At 37.6% G+C, this 15,858-nt stretch overlaps 1 protein-coding gene across 1 annotated transcript in view; it reads right to left on the bottom strand.

The window, feature by feature from the left end:
• Nucleotides 1-15,858, bottom strand: part of GUCY1A2 (guanylate cyclase 1 soluble subunit alpha 2) — a 129,590-nt gene that overhangs the window by 10,915 nt on the left and 102,817 nt on the right. The window contains exon 7 of the mRNA XM_072326656.1: nucleotides 1,895-2,049. Within this exon, the coding sequence (XP_072182757.1) occupies nucleotides 1,895-2,049 (155 nt within the window). The remainder of the gene's footprint in view (nucleotides 1-1,894; nucleotides 2,050-15,858) is intronic.

Genomic DNA, 15,858 nt, shown 5'->3' with positions numbered 1-15,858 from the left:
TGCTTCTGTACACAATGCAAAAGTCTGTTCAGATTTTCTGTCTCTTGTTCAATTAGATACACTTGCGTCCCTTTCCATAAATCTGACCTCAAGTAAATGGGCTCTTCAGATAAATGACATTTTATTCACTAGTTTTAATTACTTTTTAACTTTTATTTCTGACTGCTTTCTATTTTAGCATATCAGAAGCTTCAATTCTTGGATGAAGAAATTCCATTTAAAACTTTAATTTACACAGACAGTTATGGGGGAAAAGTAAATGTTGAGATTCACAGGTCTTTAAATGAGAGGAAAAAAAGAAAAAACAGAGAGAGAGAGAGAAAGAAAGAAAGAAGTATTGTTTGAGAAATTGCTTACAGATTTACAGCAGAGGAACAGCGTGAAAACCTGAGCAAAACTGTACTTCAGAAAATTACTTCAGATACAGAGTGTAGAAAAAAAAGAGTAAGATTTAGATCTCCTGCCCAAAAAGAGAGAATACATCAGTCATAATCCAAGCACAATAAATTCTTATAGTCAAGCTGTCAAATCTGAACAATAGGGAACACCTTTCATTATTTTAGGAGATGTTCCTCATAACCTGATTTAATCATGCCTTTGCTTGATTATTTGCATAATTTCTTCAAACTGGCAGTTATTATGCTTTCCCATTTCCAATCTTTTTTCTTATATTAAAAAAATACTTTTATCAAGTGTCTCTTTACAGTGCTAAAAAACTTTGTCTCCAAGGAAGTACCAAAACTCGTTGGTGTCACTGACAAAATTAAAGGCTTTCTCCTCAGCCAGTGGAAACATGCTTCTCTTCATCTGCTGTGCACAGCTGGTGAAAAGAAATCCCTTGGCTGAAAGCTGTGATAGTACACAAAAAGATGGCACTATGAGAGACACTGCCCATGAAATAAAAAACCTAGAATATCCTGAGTTGGAAGAGACCCATTAGAATCATGAAGTCCAAGACCCGGCTCCACACAGCACCACCCAAAATCCAAACCTGGTGTCTGAGAGCACTGCCCAAACACTCCCTGAGCTCCAGCAGCTCAGAGCCATGCCACTGCCCTGGGCAGCCTGTTCTATGCCCACCTCCCTCTTGTGCTGCCATGAGGCCTCCCCTCAGTCTGCTCTGCTCTGGGCTGAGCACTCCAGGGACCTCAGCCACTTCTCATCTGCCTGCCCTCCAGACACTTCACCATGTCTGTAGCCTTCCTTTGGACACTCCCTAATAGCTTTATGCCCTTATACTGTGGCATCCAAACCCGCACCCAGTGCTGGAGGTGAGGCTGCACAGCATAGAGCAGAAGGCACAGCCCTTGCCCCTGCCCTCTGGCAGTGCTGGGCCTGGGGCATCCATGGGCATGGTTGGCCCTTTGGGCTGCCAGGGCTCACTGCTGACTCACACACAGCTTGTTGTAATTCAGAACCTTCAGATCTCTTTTCCCACCCTCCAGTCTCTGGTTCCCCAACCTGTACACTTATCCAGGGTTGTTCCTCCTAGGTGCAGAATCCAGTGCTTGCTCTTGTTTCGGTTTCTTGTTGCTGCTGATTCCTGAGCCCTCCAATTTGTCAAAATCTGTCTGTAAGGCCTCCCCATTCTCACAGGGAATTAACAGCTTCTCTCAGTTTAGTATCATTTGCCCACTTATGTTACATGGTATTTTAGGTAGCAACTGCTGATCCTCCTGTTGTGCACCTTTGCCCTCACTGCCACAGTTTTCTGTATGTTCTGATGCAAAAATGCAAATGAAAGCCTGAGAACACTGCGCAATTGCTCTTTCCAATTAGTATGCAATGACTTTGTGCTGTAGTTCATATGCCAAGTGAGGGAAGAGCATGTTTTAAGAACTCACTGCAAACAGATTGTAATAAAAAAGCAGCATGAAAAGCTAAGAGCACTTACTGGTATGTGGTTGGACTGACATTGATGCGACGCGGATGACTTCCTGACTCAAACTTGCTTGCAAGGGTGACATTGTTTCCAAAGAGACAGTAGCGTGGCATTCTTACACCAACAACACCAGCCAGCACCGATCCTGAGTGAATGCCTATCCTCATCTGCAAAAACATGAGATTTCTGTCAGTTTGTCTATTTTGTGCTGCCTGTGTTAATGGCATTAGCAGTTATTTACCAGTCAGTCACAACAACCCTGTCAAAGAAATAATAAACCAGAGAACAAAGAGTAAAAGAAAGTAGGCTCCCCATTCCACGAGCTCAGATCAGACGAACATGGTACCTTTTCACTAAAAACATTTTTGTCTGCTGCTTCTGTGCCCAGTGTGCTGGAGACTACCACAGTCAAATCGGGAATCACAAACAGAACAGAGCCAAATAGCCAAGTGTTATACTGCAATATCAATAAACGCAGAGGGTTTGTCACCAGTTCTGATGTAGGCTTTAAAATAAGACCCAAATTTTCACAGGCTGGCAGAAAGAACAGTAGAATGGATGAATATGGTACGTTTTTTTCCATCATTTCACCCCCCAAAGGGCTAAGGCTGATTTTCTCCCTTTGACAGACAGAGATAATGCAACAGTGAGGATAAGGAAATTAAGGCACCAGTGATTTTAAAAATCATTTCATCCTTCCCAAAATAAGAAGGTACAAATCTGTCTGAGATGTGGATATCACACTGACCTTAAAAGCTTGGAATCAGCCTCCAAGTTTCCTTTAGAACAAATGCCTCCAGGGATGGGGCATCCGCAGTCTCCTTGGGCAACCTGTTCCAGTGCCTCACCACCCTCTGTGTGAAAAACTTACTCCTGATATCCAACCTAAATCTCCCCTGTCTCATTTTAAAACCATTCCTTCTTGTCTTACCACTATCCACTCTTGTAAACAGCCATTTCCCCTCTGCTCTATTCAACTACTGGAAGGCCACAACAAGGTCTCCCCCAAGCCTTCTCTTTTCCAAACTAAACAATCCCAGTTCCCTCAACCTTTCTTCACAGGAGAGGTGCTCCAGCCCTCTGATCATCAACATGCAGGAAACAAATAATAAAACAGAGGATCCAATGGAGACTGAATGAGTGACTTATTTATATCAACCTATACTCCAGCAGTTCCTTCGACTTATTCAATTCACACTCATCACACTGTGCTTTTGTCTAATAATCCTTATTTTTAATAACTGTTAATGACTGCCCAAACACAAGTAAAAAATAAATAATATTACTATCTTGTTAGCTTGCATACAAGAATATATTGTCAAGAAATCACTCTCAGCTTCATAACCTTTGTGTTTTTGAAGTTCTATGAACATGTGGGATCCCATGTTATTTCACTCCCTGTGGTGCTTCCTATGTGTCCTAGACTTTTACCGTACAGCTGAGCACCCTTCTCATTTTGTTTCTCTCTTACATGCCACCAGCAGTAGGTACAGCATTGTATTTGCTATACACTAAGCCCATGCTAACCTAAGAAGACATTGTTCTGCATAGTGCAATATAACTTTCAGGAATCCCACAGGGTCCCAGTAATGCTGTTAATTACAGGCTAGGATTAAAAAGTAAATAAATCTGCGAACAAACTGCACTTGAGTTTCACTGAGCTTTCAAACCTTTACTCTAGTTTGAAAGGCAGCTGCTGAAATCCCTCAGAAACTACATGCTACTGGGCTGACAAGCACCCACAAGCTTGCTTTGTCTGTAAACATCTATGCAAATCCACTGCAGCTACATCACTTTGGCAGTATTTAGGAACATGAAGATTTCCAGCTTTTTCACAACATATTGTTCCTTTACAATGGAAAAGAGTGGTCCTGTGTCAAAAAGTGAACAAACAGGTCTCCTGAATGTTAGAGAGATAAGGACTGCTCCTGTCAGTACCTGCCCTCAGCAAAGGAGCAGACAGCCTTGTTCACACAAAATTAGAGCTTTCAGTGAACAATAAAGCACATATTTGCAATGTCTTGGTTTTTTTTTGAGATAGGGGAATTAATTATGTTGTACATAATTTTAAGAGCACAGGATGCTGCCTGATTCTTTCACCTGTACTCTGCATGTTCATTAAAGGATCACAAATAAACGACTCACTGTGACCTCTTCTAGGGTACATTCAGTAACATCTGAACAAGAAAAAGCACTGGCTTTATTGTGAAGTTGGGAATTGATGAGAATATATACTAGACTAGAAGGAAACCCTGGTCGCAAATAAATAAATAAATAAATAAATAAAAAGGCACTTATAAAGTAAAATTACAGGTGAAACATAAAAGTTGTTGATGATTGGTTTTCCACTTCCACTCTTTAAGAGCTTCTTTTTGCCTGTTCACAAAATTGCTTTATCATTCAGGACTTAAATGATAGAGGACTTTACTCAGGATCTCCAAATAGCTGCAAAACTGTTAGGCTGTCGTGTTATTGATTTTGATCAATACATGTCCTCACACAACCCAGATAATGTATTAAAATTCGTATTTACCTTCAGTCAAAACTGAGACATTTCTTTAAAAGCCTTTAAAATTCTCCCTCTATTATGTCTATTTTGAGAAGTAAACAATGTTTCAAACTGAAATGATACCTGAAAAGAAAAATTATTATTTTTTAATTAATCTTTAAGGCTTTTATGTACATGGTGCTGTGCAAAAGTGTCTGCAGATCTTGGTTAAGGGCTTGCAAGTTTATTTCACAAAGTTTATTTCACGCATGTTAACTAAGAAGAAGAGGAAGGACATCAGATGTGTTCCCTGACAGGTGACAGCATGAAGAATTGGATGAGGAGACGAAAGTGAGGAATTATTCTTTCTGGTGAAAGGCAGAACAGGAAAAAGACAAGTCCATGGGTATCTTTGTCTGACAGTAAGGAATATTTGATGCTAAAAAATGCAAACAAACTTTCTCATTCAAACTTTCTTGTTCATCTTATATGTAATCCTTCTCCTGGTAAGCCCAGGGTAAATATGCATTTCCAAAAACATCTCTCTGTAAAATTAATTTCAGAGATTTCCAGAGCCAAAAGAAGTTCTTCTTTTGTAAAGGAAAGGTGTTTGTTGCTGACATTTCCTCCTCAAATATGAACCATGATAACATTTCCAGGGAGTGGTAGTTGATGCAATATGCAGTATGAGTACATATCCTCCCCACCACACACAGAAAAGGACCTTAGTAAACAGTTCTCACACTCTGAAAAACATATTCCCGTGCTTGAAAGAAAAGTCCCAGATTGCCTGACAGGTGAACTGCGTCCATATGGGCTCAAAACCCAATCTTCATATTGCTGCCTGCTTAATGCAGAGAGTGTGCTGAAGAGGTAAGGGTAGGCTGGAAGTAGGTGACACAGTTTCAGCAGCCGCAATCCTGTACACAACCAGCCTGGGGGATTTCAAACCTTAATAATGTGACCAGCTGGCAGCTGCTCAAGCTTTGTGCTGAGCCAGTAGCAAAGCTCAGGCAGTATGAAGCAGGATGTGCAGGGAAGTATTTCCAGGCACATGAACATCCCAGGCCAGCATTTAAATCAGCAGCATCAAAGCATTTTGCTGATCATGATTTTGGACATCAGTTTCAATAATCATAGAATCACAGAATTGCCTGAGGTGGAAGGTACCCTTAAGGGCCATCTGATCCAACTCCTCTTCAAGAATCAGGTACATCTACAGTTTGATCAGGTTGCTCAGAGCCCAATCCAGCCTGCCTTCAGTGTTTCCAGGGACAAGGCATCTATCAACTCAAGGCATCCATACCAGTGCCTCACTGCCCTTAGTGTAAAAACTTCTTCCTTATAGATAATCTGAACCTCTCCTCTTTCAATTTGAAGCCATTACTCCTTGTCCAATAATATACTTGGATTTCTGTACGCTTCCATTTCTCAAATCATCACTTTCTGCCCTAACTTATTGAGCAATATTCAGTGTTTGGGTTTATTCTGTCTCTGTAGTCACCTTAGAGAGTCACCTCTCACAGCATGTCTTAGGTATTAGTCCATGACCCACTGCCATATCCTTTCAAACAGATTCTGTCAGACCTTATCTTCCCTAATATTTGTAGCGACTTCTAACATCACCGCTATCTCTGAATCTCAACATATGCATTACACAGGGATATTTATTTGTGAAATGTGTTACTGCAAAATATACTATTCAAAGCTTCAAGCTCTAAAATCAGGGCACACACTGGTGAGTTGAGCTTTCTTTCTACACCTTCAAAGAACTGCATGTTGACAGGACCGACAGCTATGCCCTGACATATGCTTTAGTGTAGGGGTTATCTGTATTCTTAGATAGATTTATAAATATCACAGTGCCTTTCTGGAAAGGGACATATGACAGCACAGCTCACTACAGAATTGTTGCCAAGAAACAGACCTGCTCAGAGGAAAATTTAGATCATTTCAAATTTCACAAGGTGTTCTATTGAACAAAACTACAGGACACATTTCCCCTATATTTAAATAACATTGAGAGAAATGAACATGTTTTTTTTTTTCTAATGAGAATTTCCTAGATTTCTTATTCATAGACTTATAATTATTTAGCCTGTCTGAAATAAGAGACACGGAAAACTATACATGGAAAAAATAGAAAACAATAATGAACTAAGACAGACTGAATTTCATTGATCAATAAGTCTATCAAATATTTATTGGGTAAAGAAACTGTAGTTTGTGTGAAGGGTACAATTACTTTACCAGTGTGATCCACATTACATATGTACTTTACGGGGCTATGGACTTTTCCTATGGCCATCTCCGCTGAATGAGGAACAAGCAACTGTGAAGTATGTCTTTATAAATCCTCAGATGTGGATAAAATTTATTTTCTCCTTCCCTTATGTCCTTCTGCTATGATCTAAGGGAGCCCTTCTTTGAGCAGTGGTTGGATCGGGCAACTTCCAGGGTTTCCCTAAAACCTCTTTTATTCCATCATTCTTTATTTTATGTCCCATAATGGAAACTTTTATCACTATGAGTGCTTATCAGCAGTCTGATGTATATGATTAGATGAAGTAAAAATCAAAGACAAAGTGTAAATTGGGGGATTCATTAGTTCCAGCCTCAGGTTTATGTGGAGGAAAGTTTTTTGGAGTTAAATCCTATCTTAACACACCATCTGAACTGATTACAGGACTTTTCAAGGTTTCGGTTACAAGAGAAGATGGGTCTGACCTGACTTGTGGAATCAAACTCTATAATCCAGAGACTGGTTCTCTGGTCAGAGATTTTTTCACTATTCAGACCCATCTGACCTAAAATGATTTAGTACAAGTGGATAATGTGGGTTGAGGAGGATAAAGTACGTAGACGAGAACTTACAGCATTTTGAACAGAGGAGTAGGCCCTATGTCCACCCCCTAAGACTCCAAAGAAGAGAACAGCAATAATATGCTTCATAAGCTGTTACTCCCTCACCAACCAAAATGTTGCATTTCATTATTGATACAGCATTTAATCAAAAACATTATCTTTTGTTTTGCTTTTAATCATAATTTTCACAGCAGGAATTTAATTACTATGTGAAACTGTGTGTTCAGGCACTTCAAAAAGAGCTAATCATTCAAGCAAGCCCACATAGCAGTGGAGGATTTTTCCCAGCCTCCTCTCCACTGACACCCAAAAAAGAAAAAAAAATTATCAGAATGTTCTGTTTGAGCCTCAGTGTAGGAGGACATCTTTGTCTCACAGTGCCATCATATGACATACACCGAATGGATTGGGTGATATTTTAATGAGGATGAATGACACATGCTCAAAATATTTAAGGGAACAACAACAAAAAAAAACCCTCTATGCTAAAAGAAAAGTTGGGCAAAAGTGTTTTAACCTTCAGAAACAGTCTGCCATACTTTTGTTAATTTTTTCATTTAAGGCAGACTTCAGCTAATTCCAACAACCTTGAAGTCAGTAAGGAAGTAAGGTAGCTTGTTTAGATTAGATTTCTAGACTCCTTCCAAAGCAAGGAGATAAATAATCTCAAGGGCACACTTCTTCATCTTCCAAAACTGGCACCTTAAAAGGGCTGGAAGAATCACCTCTGGAAATGCTTAACTCTTTTGGTGGAATACAGAGGGGCTCTCAACGGTGAGTTTAGTTTGAACACACAGACAGCTAAAGGTAAGTGAAGTGAATCCAACTCTGAGAATGATGCTTAAAATGAGCTACACTTCTGTGCATAAATGAACAAATAAACAGATTCTGATGGAGAGGACACTGTTAGAAAGTCACTCTACATATGTAGAACAGCAAAAATTTCTTCAGCTATTTTAACATAATGGTCTTTGAATTTAGCCCACAGTCTTTGTAAATGTAAGGGGAAATCAGCTTGCAATGGAAAAGCCCTACTTTGTCTTTTGATCACAGTACTTGCTTTTACACATGGATGAAACTCATGTTGATCTGCTTTGAGAGGACCTTTAAAACCTGTAAGCAATGATCTGCTGCATAGCAGATTTAAAAGCTACAGAAACCACTGACGTATAAGAATCTTGTAGTGTTATTATTACAAGCAACACTATCCAGCCTACATACAATAATGACGAGTCTGTATTAAGAAACTACCCAAAGGCATTTACACTGTTAAAGAGAGCTAAATTGGTGCCAATGTCATTTAAATCCTTATCAATGCAATATGTGCTAATAATATTTTCATAATTGCTACATATCGCTACAATAAAAATTAAAAAATTGACTAGGATCCCATTCCTGCATATAGACACAGGAGACTGCACAGAAATAATTAAAAGACGAGTTTCACAAATATAGTTGATCATAAGGTGGTGAAAGAGATAAACCAGTTCTTTAGTCTACTCTCAATCTTGCACACAATATATGCAATTAAATGAAGACAATTACTGGAGTCAAATCCATGTGTCCTCTTTGGAAAGGCAGTATCCATAAATTCTGAAAACAGGGTGACTGAAGAAATACAGTAAATCATGGAACAACTAGGTGGATGGTACAATGCTAATAACACCCCAATTGGTGCATAAGGAATGCTTAATGTTCTAAGTTATCATAGACAAAAAATAGTTCACTTCCTTATTAAGAAAGATGCCATCATCACAGGGATTTGAATACTAAACATCTAGTATTATCACAACCTCTTTCCTGTGCCTAGCTAGAGGATAAATTAGCGCTTGAGTACAGAAGGCTTCCATGTGACAACAGGAGCCTTTGTATACTTTAAAGCAGGCACATTACCATATTACAGCATCTCACAGTATCAGACTATCCTTACACATCACACCCATCTCTAAAACAATAATGATTCTGTGTTCCTTTGATTGTTCATGTCTACATTTTAAGAACTTTAATTGCTACAGACTTAACAAAAGTCAATATAAGAGCTACATTACAACCATGATTTTTGTGGAATTCACTCTGCTCTTAAACATGGAGCAAGACTTCAAATTTTGCAGGTAAGTCTAAAATCCATTTGCAACTGCACACAAAGAGAAAAGAGGCTCTGTGATCGGATGTTTCTCAGATAGGCGAGGCCACTGAGTTGAGGAAAAATGCTTCACAGAGGAAAGGGAAGGAGTATGAGGAGAAATGGCTCTTCTCTACAGTGAACTCATTTTTTTAGTGCAGTATTAACAGTCTCTTTTGATTCATAAATAGATGATACTTTATCAAGTCAATCAAAATTTCTCAACACTACAAAACAAGTATAATAGCAACTAGCATCAGAACTCAAATGCTTTTCTGCACAACTCTGTTACCTTCTTTGGAAAACTAGGTTAAAAAAGAAATTTGGAATTAAAATAGTAAGTGACATCAATGAAAAGTCACACTATAACTACTACAAAATGTTACCTGTTTTACTCCTATACTTAAGCTGCAAAGCTGTAAGCAGCGTCTGATTGCTACTGTATGTTAGATGTGCCATGAATAGAAATAAACAGTAGTAGTTTCCAGTTTATTTCAACTACTTCACATAAGAAATTCAATTGCACAGCAATTTTAGATGAATAATTAGTATAAATTTGAGTTTTTTTGTTACTAGGGAGACTTGAATCTTATTAGCAACTTCTTTTTCAGAGCAATTAGTAAAGAAGATCTGATGATATAAAGAAGACAAAATCCAAACATTTTTATCAAGAAATTATTTTTTCTATAATCCACAAACATACACACACAGAGATAAAAGCGTATTTGTGCACGTGTGGAAGACCAGTAGAGAAAGATGAAAAGAGTTTAAGCCTCAATTATTCTCGCATGTTCATTTGAAAACCTCTAGACAAATGAAACGGTGATTTAGTTCTGGATGAAGCAGCAGATGATACCATGGCATTTCTAAAAATCTCTTTGTTGTCACTGCTGCCCAGCAAACCTGTAACTCTGCTAATTGGGTGAGTTTGGCAGCTGAAGGGACAGATATCTACTTGTGTAATTTACGAATATTATTATAACTTGCTTCTTTCTTGCTATTTATCTTCTCTGATTGTGCTTTATTTGGAATATTAACAGTCATTTTTTCCCCAAAGCTACCTCCCTTTGGTCATTCATTGTTAAGTTCATCTACCATCCTTTAGCCCTTTCCTACCAAAATACATGTAAGATGTCCTCTTAGAAAGAGTGCCACTATTCTCTAGTGCACTAAAGTTTTCATACTCCACATACATGTCAGATATGTAATTGATACAATTGAAAATAGAACCATAGAATCATAGAATTACCCAGGTTAAAAAAGACCTTGAAGATCATCAAGTCTAACCTCAGCCTAACCATAGTACACTAACTGTAGCAACCCTCTGCTAAACTATATCTCTGAGCATCACATCCAAATGGCTCTTAAACACACTCAGGGACGGTGACTCAACCACCTAAATAGGAAATAGGTGTGAAGCACAAAAATTCTTCTCCAACAAAGAGCAACAAACTTGACAATACTTCTCCCTTAAATTGCTGAACAAAAATAAATGTTTTCCTTTAAAAGTCAATTCAGCTTTTATCAGATGATATATAATCAAATCAACCCCAGAGAAGAAGCAGAATGAATGCAACATTCAATCACCTTAAATGAAGCAATATTTTCAAAGTAGGAAAACAGAGAGGAAAAGAATGAGTAGTAAGTAGTCTTCATAGGTTTCTTAAACTGTATAGAGTGCATATAGAGACAGTTTTGAAAGGCAATGTTTATTTAGTAGGTCATCTGCAGAGACCATGCAGTCCAAATGAGAAAATAAATTAACTACTGATCTTACTAATAAAAGTGCTTTTAAAATCAATAAACACCAGAAATGACACTGGAAAGTTAAATATAGTTATCATTATCTAGAGAGGAAAACCAAGAAAATTATATTTGGTATTACTGCATCTTTTAGCCTTAAAAAAATTAAGAGAAAATGATTGAAGAGAAAGAAATCATCAGACATTTCAGAGTCTGTGTCTGTGGTTTTATGAAGACTAAATCATAGCGATTTTTATTAAGACTAAATCATAGTGATTTAATCATTCTTATTTGCCTTTAACTTGAGTTGCAATTAAGTGGATGTACATGAAATACATCTGAACTTTGTCTTCCATTTACTTGTGCTCAGTAAATAAAAATAAACCATTCCAAATGTTATTTAATGTGTACAGCAATGATCTGCAATAAAGAACATCTATTTTAAGTTTACTGATCACACAAGCTGGACTCATCCAGGAATACTCTCCAAACTAAAAGTGCACAATTCAGTAGAGAAAATCAGAAAATTCTATTAGAGATCTGCTAGGTGATGGCCAAGATGAACTTTAGTTAACATACAATCTCATCACATATAGAGTAATTTGGGGCCACAGGCATTGTAAGTAGACTCTAAATAGTTTTTTCCTTCAGAATTCTTGCTTATCTACACTACAAATACTAAGTTAAACCTAGGTACTGTCAACCTGAATGGTATCAGAATAGATCAATAATCTGCTCAGATCCTTGAAAGGATTTTGTGGGGGGAGGGGCAAAGAACACTAAATATTCATAGCTATGCTAACTATGTCTCAGTAGGAGGAACATGAGAATCACCTACAAATATCTGCAATTTGTTATTGTCAAAGACTGAGATATGTCAGATGAATATTCAGAGAACCTGAGGTCTACATACTGTAGCCAGGTCTATATACATCAGTGCCAACAAATTCCTGAGACAACTGTGTTAAGCTATACCATACAGGCCTTTCACACATTATTCTAATTCTGCTAATACACTTCAATTTTACACTGAACTATGTGTTACATTGGTGTTGTCCTTTTCCTCATCACAGACAATCATCATTAGGCTGTAGTTTGGTGGTTAATTCTGCTTCATATGGAAAAGCATAGAGATAAACTCTTTCTTGAGAAATGTTTTGGCAGTTGTACATTCAGAATCCTCATGGATGAGAGTATGAGAGAATCCTTTGGTTGCTTCTCTAAAGAGCAATAACTTACAAAGTAAAATGTATCAACATCTTACATTGATTTTGGTCCAATAAAACAGAGCCGTTTTGAAGCAAGTGCCCTGTTTATCCTCTCTTCCTCTACACTGCTTGATTTTAACAAGCTATTTAGATGTGTATGAACTTGGGGCACAGAAGCCTGTGAGAGGAAATTAAAGCACTAGTTGTGCTCAAAGTAAGGAAGCCTTTTATAGGCATATCAAGGTGCAAATCAACACTTGTTCTTTCAGATCATGTATAGTGGAGGCATTCAGTCAAAGAAACAAAATTAGTCCAAGTGAGAACTCCAAAACACACTGAGAGCAGAAGTAAGGGCCTCATCCAATGATGAGGCTTAGTAGACAAATCTATTTGATCATCAGTGACAAGAGCGAGAGACCAAACCTAACTACCTAATATTAGCCAGACAAGGCTATGATTATGCACTGAAAAATTTACTTTCCAAAATTCAAATCAGTGACTGACATTTTAGAACAATTAGTTCATTGCTAAGTAAAAACGTTATGACTGCATTAGAAATATTCAGGACTGAAATGTAAAATGAAAACAATGACATCTTTAATTAGAATTTTAAGGCCCATAAAATTATGAGATTCACTTCTATAAAATGCTGTAGACGAACCTTCAATGAGATTAGTCAAAACACATTTAAAATTTCTCTTTGCAAAACTGTTTAATCCCAGAAGCTTCCCACATGAAGGGTTTGGCTTCGTACATTTCAAAGCTGTTGCATGTTAAATTCCAATTACTTTATAAAAGGTAGGCAGCATGAGCACAAAAGGTACTTGTAACAATAGACTGCATTGTGGTGTGTCTCAGAGATCATTATAAAGCAGCTACTATAGTGGACTGTGTCTGATTACTCACCACAATTTTTCTTCATTTAGTCTTACTTAGAAATTGATCTTGGTTTGTAAGCAAAATTAGGGAATCCCAATGCATTTCTAAATAATCCCCATGGGAAAGAAGAATAATGTTCAGACTATGTGTTCCATAGACAGCATTTCCCACTGTGGAAATCTGGAATCAGTAACATAAACTCCTTTTCTCTTCTTTGAAGCCAATTAATTATTTTCTATAAAAATAAACAAGTGCATTATTCACACCAGCTACCATCCAAATTCACATACGTAGCTCAAATTAAAATGTAGATGCAAGCAAAAGGAAGCAAATGTCTTCCTATAAAGTGTACATTTAATTAATAACTGTTTAAACTATACAACATGCCATTAAAAAAGAAATAAAAAGTAAATTAGACCAATGCGTGAAGAACATGTTAATCAGGAAGTGAGTACACTTTGGTATTCATCTTGGGGAAATGTAGTCAAGGAGGCATTCAATCTTTGTATCTCATTTTTTAATTTATTTATACTTTGCCAGATCAACAAAGGCTATTTTTCCATTTCAAATGTCCTAAAGGTTAAATCTGCCCTCTACATTTTCAGTAAGGAGTAGAGAATCCAAATTAACTTCAAATGAGCTTATTAAGATCTGCCTCAGTATAACCACAAAATAGACCAGGACCTCCCAAATGGCTGTAAGGACTGAAGACCTGTGACTCAAATTGCAGCAGTCACCAACATCTACAAAAATTACCAGGAAAGATAAGTACAGAGTTCATCTCTCTCCTCATTGCCAGCATGTTTCTGATTTTCTGTCATTGCTTGTTTTTTCCAAAGTTACTTAGTGGGTAGGTTCCTCAAATGTTCCTTGGATTAAAGAAAGGCTTTTTTTTGTAACCCACACACACTAATTAATGACAGTATATTTGACTGCAGTTACTTTTTCCTTCATCTGCCCTCCTGGCTGTAAGGACAAGGCAGTAAAAATAAATTCCTTAAAACATAACTCGGTAGTGAAGGTCCCTCCTCTCTACACATCCTTGACTCTACTTAAACAAATGGATTCAACAGAAAAATGGCATACAAAGTTAAATATTGTTTGTAGGAACAGAAACATTTCCACTTCGCCTAGAGACTTACAGAAACCCTCTGCAAAAATGCCTTCTATAAGTAGCAGTTGTGCTAAGGTGCCATTTCTGTGGATGTTTCAAACGCTGTTTCTGATATCACCTCAGTCTGGTTTAAAACAGAAGGTGCCATCAGATCACTTGATTTGGGATGACTGCATTTGACCCAGTTAACCCTGTGCTGACACCAACAGCTGTCTGCATACTTGCAGCACATCTCCTGTATTGCACAAAAAACAGTGTACAAAGCTTTTTACAGACCCAAAGGTTGCCTGAGAAATTGTTTGTGTCAAAGACAAGGGACAGCAGGAAGAAATGTCAGCTGGTGAGTTCACAGCTTGCTGTGGGATGGTTATGATGCCTGGGTTTACAGATAACAGATATGGGGAAGGGAGGAAAGGCTGTAGTGGTTAGAATATAAAACAGAGACTTTGGGGCATTCATAGAAAGGATGGCAAAGCCTATTTAGCCATATTAATCTAGTTTAAGTGCTGTAACTCCGAAAACCTAAAGAACATAACCTATATGTCTGCATAATCACAGGATGTAAATGCTAATTTTTCTATACAGAAGGTATCTTATAAGTAAAATTTCAATGCTGGGCAAAACAAAGGAATGCATCAGTCACTTCCTCATTTTAGAACCTTGTCCCACTAAATTGGCAGCATACTCAGGAAATAGTTGCAACAGAATGTGAAGGCATTATTCATAATACTGTCATTATGGGGCAAGACATATCGGGAGATGGATTTAGAAATGTCTGCAAACAAAATAAATTAGAATGAACGTTTTATCTCCATGGAAAAGTAAACTATATTCACATCTGGATAACGCTCACATCCTGCTGAGGAAGACACAAGTAAACGTTTTCTTACTGAACAGGAAGCAGCAGTACCACTGGTAGCACAGACCTCTCTCACATCAATTTCCACAAATGTCAGTGTTTTATACTGCCTACCAACCTGTATCATGATTCTTATACACACAGGCTTGGCATTTATAGTTGTGCAATCACTAACCAAGTTTTTCCTATTGGCTTCTTTCTGCTTTTGCTTTATTGACATGATTAGAGGAAGGTAAAGATAATAATTTTCAGGAAGTTATCAGGGTTTCATGTTGTTTTTCTGTCCTTCAGAAAATCAAATTAAAAGTAATCCACAGGTGCAACTTGGTCATACAAACAAGCATCTACAGAGTGATTTTTGGGGGTTTCAGATGTTCTATAAACATAGAGAAGGTTAATCTGACTCTAATGTTCTATGTTCTTTCAAGGAAATAAGGAAGGAGAGAAGGGAAGGGAATGGAACAGAACGGAAAAAGAAAAGGAAGGCTGGGAGGGGAAGGGGGGGAGGAAGATTATTTCTACAAAACACCGCTTAGCTTAGTTTTCACTTTGATATTAATGTTATGTGGGCTGTGTAACAATGAAGCTTGCTGTTAGGATTAGCGAAAAAAACATTGTTTCATATGAACTACAATTTTGAAAAACATTTTATGTGAAACAAAACAGGTCATTCAAAATATGAAATATAAATATAAAAA

The sequence above is a fragment of the Excalfactoria chinensis genome, chromosome 1 (assembly GCF_039878825.1).
Source record: "Excalfactoria chinensis isolate bCotChi1 chromosome 1, bCotChi1.hap2, whole genome shotgun sequence".
Classification (NCBI taxonomy): Eukaryota; Metazoa; Chordata; class Aves; order Galliformes; family Phasianidae; genus Excalfactoria; species Excalfactoria chinensis.
The sequence above is the reverse complement of the archived record's forward strand: the minus strand, read 5'-3'. Positions and strand labels throughout refer to the sequence as shown.